General features: G+C 36.0%; 1 protein-coding gene across 3 annotated transcripts; it reads right to left on the bottom strand.

Moving 5' to 3' along the window:
• Nucleotides 1-2,439: 2,439 nt before the first annotated feature.
• LOC106296468 lies at nucleotides 2,440-5,445 on the bottom strand. Of its 3 annotated transcripts, none has more exons than XM_013732601.1 (9): nucleotides 5,150-5,445; nucleotides 4,647-4,914; nucleotides 4,508-4,559; nucleotides 4,374-4,419; nucleotides 4,184-4,265; nucleotides 3,778-3,925; nucleotides 3,589-3,682; nucleotides 3,270-3,336; nucleotides 2,670-3,179 (listed from the first exon to the last, which is right to left on the bottom strand). In XM_013732601.1, exons 2-9 carry the CDS (start codon nucleotides 4,839-4,841, stop codon nucleotides 2,670-2,672), a joined length of 1,194 nt encoding a protein of 397 aa, XP_013588055.1. In that variant the 5' UTR covers nucleotides 4,842-4,914; nucleotides 5,150-5,445. The 3 variants fall into 3 exon arrangements, with proteins under 3 accessions (XP_013588054.1, XP_013588055.1, XP_013588056.1); XM_013732602.1 differs by having other exon boundaries at nucleotides 4,647-4,873; XM_013732600.1 differs by having other exon boundaries at nucleotides 2,440-3,179; nucleotides 4,647-5,445.
• Nucleotides 5,446-7,731: the final 2,286 nt, after the last annotated feature.

Raw genomic sequence — 7,731 nt, 5'->3', positions numbered from 1 at the left:
CACCCCGCCCCGCCCGCCCCGCCAACCCGCGGGTCGACTCATTATTTTTCACTCAAATCGACCCGCATGACCCGCAAAGAAAGATTCACATATCCGCACTCGCCCCGCCCAAGTTTGCGGGTCTTCCGCGGAATCCGCGGGTAATATAAATTTTAATAAAATAATTATTTAATTATATTTTAATTATATAATACTTATTTTTTCTAATAAAACAATTAAATTATATATTATTTTCTGAATTTATAGTATTTTATATATTTTTTACGAAAATATATATTATTTTTTGAATTTTTTTATTTTTTTTATTTTTTTGCGGGTTAGCGGATATCCGCGATTCAAAATCGACCGACCGCACCCACTCCGCGTAGAATCGACTCAACCCGCACCCGTACCCACATGTTGAATTTTTCGAAATGGCCGATCTTCACCCGTCCCGCAGCGGATCAAACGGAGCGGGACCCGCGGATAAAAACTAAAATTTCCAGCTCTAGTGCGAGAAGTCGATTTTGGTACCAAAATGAAATGTCGATAGCGTGTCGTTTACTGACAGGTTGCGCTATTCTTTTAAAGGAAAGTGAGTCTCGTCACTGAATTGTCAAATTCACATGCAAAGGACCAACTTGGATGATATCTCCAACAAGTTTTTTTTTTCTTAACGTTCGTAACTAAAAGCTTTCTATAAACAACTTCAAACATCATAAGCTCTTTTGATATTTTGTATCGGATATACGACAAAATAACGATAGTTATTGAAAGTGTTTTTTTTTTTTGTTGTCCGAAAGAAAAAGTTGAAAGTTTTTTAAAATATTTGTCTTTATCAAAGTCAAAAGAAAATAAACTTCCTAAAAAAAATAAACTTCTCACTGTCTTACACTGTTACTTGGATTGGTACTTGATTTCTCAGAAGAAGAAAATACGAAGAGATATCAAATCGAACCAGAAGGCCGTCTCTACTGGCGTGAGAGACCAAAGTTGGATTGCAGACGAATCAGCAGATTTTGGCAATTTCGACAAGGTGAAGCAGCAGATCACTGTCTAAAATATTCATTTCGTCACTAGAGAGAAATCTCTAAATAAATTATACAAGCAGTGGCAGACCCAACCTTATTTTTTGGGATGTCATTAATTGGCTTAGCCCAGTTTCAACCTAAAATTAAGAAAAAAATCAATAAAAAGAAGCTAACCAAAGATTGAAACTCATCTAAATGGGGGTGTTAAGAGAGGAATATTCAAACCAAATGACCTAGGTATTTTTCTGCTACAAGTAACTAAGTAAGTAACAAACTCACTAGACTATAACTTTAACATGTGTCATATGACTCATATCATATGACACCCTTATGCTCCATGTAGGTCCGCCACTGTATGGGGAAATCGGCCAATTCCTACATCAACAAGGATCAACGGTCCCGATCAGTACATAAACATGCTACATGTGCGAAAACATACATCAACTAGTATAAAATTTAATTTTCATACATGAACTTTCAAAATTTGGTTTTATCATACATTGACATAATTTCCGTTAATCAAACGTTGAGTTGTCGTTAACCGATAATAGAAAATCGGCTAATTCCTACATCAACAGGGACCAATGATACGGATCAATACATAAACACTTCACTTGTGCAAAAACATACATTAACTAATACAAGATTTAAATTCAATATATGAACTTTTGAAATCTGGTTTTAACGTACGCTAAAACTTAACATTTACCTAATTTTCACTAGTCAAATAATATCGAAGATAAATTGTCTGTCACATATTGATTAAGTAAAGTTTTTATTGCATTATGTGGTAATTAAACTGTATTACGTAGTAATTGAATGAGAAAAATAAATCATGTAGGTCAAACGATTTCTTTCTCGTGTAATTCATTAGTTAGCTTTTCTCTTTAATTTTTTTCTTCAACTTTTTCGACAACAAAAAACACTAACACCGAGTAAACGAAAGAAGACAAAATTGAACAAAAAGAAAAGAGAATGTCTTCGATAAGCGTATGAAAATTACATTTTGTACTAGTTGATGTATGTTTTCGCACAGGTAACATGTTTATGTACTGATCGGGACCGTTGGCCCTTGTTGATGTATGAATTAACCGATTTCCCCCACTGTAGGTATACAAGCAGCAAAATGCTTTCTCCATTGACCCGCACCGCTCTCTCCCATTCATCTCAACCCCCTCCAAATATCTGAGTTTTGGACATTGTGAAATTACAGGCCCATTTATTCCCGTTTTGAACATAAAATAAAAAGACCAAACACACACATGAGTTGCTCGGATCGAGATGTCTCACAATATCTTGAGAAATGGGTCTGTTGCTACCTGCTGCTAGTCATAAATCCATAATCCATTGTTTTATCTTTAATAATTTTATATAAACACACTAAAAGGCTTAATCTCTTCATACTACTTTGGTCAACACTGAACAACTTTGACTTTCTCTTCTCATTCTTTTACTATCAAAACAGGCAAACAAACAAGTGATCTTTACTACTTGTCTATGACCAAACAAAAACACACACGTGAGTTCCCAACTCTTTCTATTAAATCTGAAAATTACTGTGTTTTTTTTCTTTTTTCCTATAGGAACAAGCATTTATATGAACGAAGTGAAAATACACACACAATGAGTTTCCATTACTACTAAAGCCCTCCTACTTACTTATTGCCAAGTAACTTCAGTTGGTGCGCTTGTGGTGGTCGTGGCATGAACCTCTGCCAAAGACACAGCCATAGCCATCATCATCTGCTCCTCAAAACTCTCTGGAGCAATCACCAGAGGAGGAGGTGGTGGAAGAGGAAAGTTGTGGTAGCTCTCGCCGCCGTTCATGTAAGAGCTGTTGCTCCCTGTTTCTCCCATCTCGGTGTTGTTTTGGTAGTGATTATAATGATGATAGTGGTCAATGTCATCTGCGTCTTGTTCTATGTCGTAGTAACTGTCGCAGTTGCCAGGAAGCATACTGTATGAAGCAACGTTGACGTTGTGATTGTGATTAGAGGATTCTCCAATTATTTGCTGGCGTTGCTCAGCAAGTGCAGAGATTGCACAAGCAAGTCCACCAGATGATGAAGACGGGGTTGCTGGTTCTGCATAACTATGATCTTCTTCTGATACATACTGCCTAAAAGGTGTCACTCCCCCACCACCTGAATCTCTCTGCATCCCTGTTTCCTGTTTAGACAAAAGTGAAAAAAAAGACAATGAGAAATGTAAAAATTTGTCATTAGAGCTAAGACAAGTAACTAAACATAAAAGTTTTACCTGCATGGAGAGCCATATTGCTTCCATGACCATCAACTCTTCAAGGTCAGCTTCAGCCTCATCATCCCTGAAGAGTTTCCACACAAATCAGAAGTAAGATGTCTGAAAATGAGATTAAACTGAAGCTAGAGACATGGAAACATAACAAACTCTCACAACTTTCCACTTGTAACATAAAATCACAAAGGTTACTCACTTCGCTCCCTAAGTGAAAACTATGCCCAAAACAAGACCAAGTCTAATAAGCAATAACACTACTACATGCTTACAACTAATACATTACTCCATAGAAGAACTTAACAAAGAAAAAGACAAAGACCTGTTTCCTTGAGGGCGGCGGGAGCGCTGTCTAGCAACTGACACGTTCTGTGATGAAGTTTCAGGTTCTTCCATGGGATCATTATAAGACATTGCTGCAAAACCAACAAGGCACATAAAATGAAAGCCTGTCAAAAGCCATATATGTTACTAATCAGGAGATTTAGCTGAAAGAAAGAAAGAACCTTACCTGAAGCAGAACCGTATTCCATTTCACCAGTCATGGCGCTTGCGCTAGAGGAACATGATGATTCCATACGTTTCTGCATTTTCTCTTCATCATCCTCCATTTCTTTCTGCCTCATCCTTATTTTCGCTTCTATAACCCTTTGCTCTTCCTACAAAAAAAGTTATACATTACATATTATTCAACCAAAGCTTTATAGAGAAACGCAATGTTCTAAAAATCAGTCTAGGCGGCGCAATTCCATTAGCAAATCAGGTTTAAACAAAACGATTTTTCTTAACCTATATTTAAAAAATAAAAAATCGGTCTAGACGCCGGCCTAATCAATAATCCTCTCTAAAGAGCCTAACTAGCGTTTCTTGAAACATTGGAGAAACGTTTACTAATGAATAATTTATTTATATCTTACAACTTGTTCCATGCCCTTTTCCTCCTTGGTCTTTACTCCACGGTACTCAACAGCATAGTTTGGTGTTTTACAAAAGGGGCACCTCATAATGTTAAAGGAGCACATACACTAGAAGACCCATTCATCTAAACTAATAATAAAAGTCAACTCCCTACAAGTAAATGCAGAGGATTAAAAAATTTAAGGATACTGAGTAGGCCGAGCTGAGTTAGGATTCTTCATTTGCAAAAAACACTCTGCAACCAAAAACCAAAACAAATCGCCATTTGAAAACATGAAATAACATAAAGAAGCTTTAAAAAAAAAATCTGATGAATTTTTCACCTGTACAAATGCTTTTCATGCAACATCTTGATCTATTGAGGCTAGGATAGAACTAAAAAAAAAAAAAAAAAAAACATCACTAAGTTAGGTCCACAACAATGACACTAGAAAATCCAGAGACTTGATAAAATTCACAAACCAGGAAGCAAATGGGGCATTCCTCGAGCTCGTGGCAGCTCTCGTCGTCCCCAGGGTAGCAAGGAGCGAGCTTAGACTCAACAATGAGTTTCCTAAGCTTCTTAATGTCGACATCTGTATTCACATACAAGCCTTGTGGCTTTGTGTACCTTTCTTCCACCACTTGCCTCTTCCTCCCCACCAGCTTATTACCCATCTCTCTCTCACCAAAAGTTCTAATCTTTTCTCCTACTTACTTTAAGGGCAGAGACTATAAAAACAGTTCCTTTCTACAAAATCACAATGGAGAGACTAATCTAAAGGTGCATCCTTTAAAACAATCTTCACCATTAAAGAGAGAGTCTTTATTTAACAAAACACTAATTTCTTCAAACCATTTTAAAGGAATTAAAAAAGCCCTAAATTTCGAAATTTTTTTCAATTAAAAGTACTAATTTTCAGACAATCCAATGAATTTAAACAGAAGAGAAAGAAACCCTAATAAATCTGAAAAATTTAAAAAACCTGAAAACTTTGGAGAGGAACGAACAAACTGCAGAAGAGACGCGATCAGAACTTTTACTCTTTGGAGAGAGAGACAGAAGCAAAGATACAGTGTTTGTTTGTGTGTTCGTGTCTGTTTCTTATTATATGAAACAGAGAAGAAGAAGAAGAAATAAAACAGAGGCTTAGACGAAGAAGTTCTGTATCTGAAAAAATTCGTGCTTTCTTGTTTTGTTTGCTTTTATCCTCTCTTCCTCTCGATTCTATTTTGACGGAAAATCTCAAGAGAGAGAGAAGCGAAAGGGAACAGAGAACGATGGAGTGAGAGACGAGGCAAAGAATCCTCTGTTTGTTTTTTACCTATACGCGCTAACTACTTCGCGCGTAACGCTCAGTTTCTTTGAAACGACGTCGTGGAGTTTAGTTTTTTTGGTTTGTTGACCGGGAAAAGGATTAGAATATACGAAATTTGTGAAGGCGGTTTTTGTGTTTTAAGCACCGAGTTCGGTCTGAATAAAATCTTTGTCCGTTTTATCCGTTCCTTTAAGCACCGAGTTCGGTCTGAATAAATCTTTGTCCGTTTTATCCGTTTTCTTAATTGTACGTTTGTTTGTCGCGTTGTCGTAATTAAAATCTAATATTCCTAATTTACTTTCAAATTAAATAATCGTCAAGGAAAAATAAAGTTAGTACTACTATCTTTGACGGTATTATTTGTACGAGGATTTACTTCTTTTCTAAAATCGAATTATTGTTCAAAGTTTGGTGATGTTTTAAACTTAGCTTGGTCGGCGTTGGTGTTACGTTTGATTGATTTTTTTTTATAAAATGTTCTCGATGACAAAACTGCTTAGGGGATTCTATTGGTTTCTAATATTTTTTTAGAAATTATAGTTTATTTTGACGTATAAATTTTCTTATAATCGTTGAATCAACCCCTATGATTAACAACAAATCAACAATATGACTAAATGAGACGGATAAAATCGTGTGTGTTTGGGATGATATAAAAAATAAATGGTTCAACTATCACAAAATAGGTTAAGGTTGGTTAGAGAGGGTCAACAATGGGTTTTGTTGCTATTTGCCTCGACCATTTACGCACTCACACGAACCTCTTTTCATATATAAACACAAAAAGAGTAGTTCACATTATTTGGTTGTTGTGAACTATAACATGTTGAATTTTTTTTTTAAATGTAAAAGTTTGTTCAGAGGATATTATTGTGGTACCATGTTCTTTACAATTGTTTTTTATTGGTTTCTATGCACATGAAATTATACATTAAATATAATCGTTTGTATGAATTTTAAACCAAACTTTAGAAATTCCCTTTTACCACAGCAACAAACGCATCTCTTTGGGCTAAATGGGCTATCAAACAACAAACCTAAGCTGGAAGCCTGTAACCCCGTTCAAGATTTTTCAAAAATGAGCCGTATTATCCTTACAAAATATAATCTTCGCAACTGGACCTAATCTCAAGAGTGACGATTCACTTAAGGAGATGATTACCATTATTTTTGATGAAGCATATATTTGAATTTGAGAAGAAAAATAAGATTAAGTCGATGTAAAAAAAAAAAAAGAAGATTAAACTATTAATCTTCGCTCCTCCGCCGTCGTAGGGTCGTCTGGAATCTTCACCGATTCTGTTACCTCCACCGTAACAACGGTCGTCGGAAGTGGATGGAGACTCGAAAGGACCGGCGGCGACTATGGCATCTTTACCTGTGAGTTCTTGAACAACATTTTTGAAGCTACGAGCATCTGTCTCAACGTACTGTGTGTTAATGAACACAACTTTCATTGGCTCCGAGTTCATCTTTCCTCTTTCAGACATTATTAAGTTGATCAATTTAAAAGAAAACAAAAACAAAATCTGAGAGTTATTAGTGTTGATGACGATGATGATCAATTAAGTTTTAGCTCTCCAGATGTTTGTGATTTTATATGCCTACTTGTTTGTATATATATAGAGAGGTGTGTGAACCATAATCATATGACAAATCTATTTATTATCCTATCCGGTCCTACATGAAATCTATATTATAATAGATCAGTTTTTGCTCACTAATCAGCGCGCCACGTCATCGTTTTGTGAGCCCCACTTTTAAAAAGTGTAAAAAAGCATCAAGCCCATGGCTCGAACCCGGGTTATTGAGATATAAACACCAACATTTATACCACTAAACTAACTGATACATTTGTACATTGATAGCCGAACCTAATATATATTTATGAAGGTCGAAAGCCCTTGCTTCTTCGGCTTCCTCTGAGGGTCGGACCTACAAGTGTGTTATAGATTTCATTTTTAAATGGGATTCATCACGTTATATGAAAAAAACTTAAGTTTGCAACAATTATGGTTTTCCTATAATTGTTCTTTTCATCATTGTCTCAAACAAGTCTGAGTTACAGAGTTGCGCCGTGTGTATATTCGTAATCTATTTTTTCACCGGTGAACTCTTCATGTCCCCATCTTAAATCGCTTGATCATAAATGTTCCTGATTTGTAGCCCCTCTGAAAATCCTATATATATGATTCTCATCTTTGATGAACCCAATCTGCATCTCCACAAAACTCATTGATTCCTCTTAG

Source organism: Brassica oleracea, chromosome C6 (assembly GCF_000695525.1).
Source record: "Brassica oleracea var. oleracea cultivar TO1000 chromosome C6, BOL, whole genome shotgun sequence".
NCBI classification, from domain to species: domain Eukaryota; kingdom Viridiplantae; phylum Streptophyta; class Magnoliopsida; order Brassicales; family Brassicaceae; genus Brassica; species Brassica oleracea.
The sequence above is the reverse complement of the archived record's forward strand: the minus strand, read 5'-3'. Positions and strand labels throughout refer to the sequence as shown.

Excerpts from the sequence above, each read along its gene's own strand:
- LOC106296468 (XM_013732600.1), bottom strand. The coding sequence starts at position 4,841 with ATGGGTAATAAGCTGGTGGGGAGGAAGAGGCAAGTGGTGGAAGAAAGG. Across the intron at positions 4,420-4,507 it reads CATGAAAAGCATTTGTACAG|AGTGTTTTTTGCAAATGAAG; the intron begins GTGAAAAATTCA and ends TTTTGGTTGCAG. Across the intron at positions 3,926-4,183 it reads AAAAGGGCATGGAACAAGTT|GAAGAGCAAAGGGTTATAGA; the intron begins GTAAGATATAAA and ends CTTTTTTTGTAG.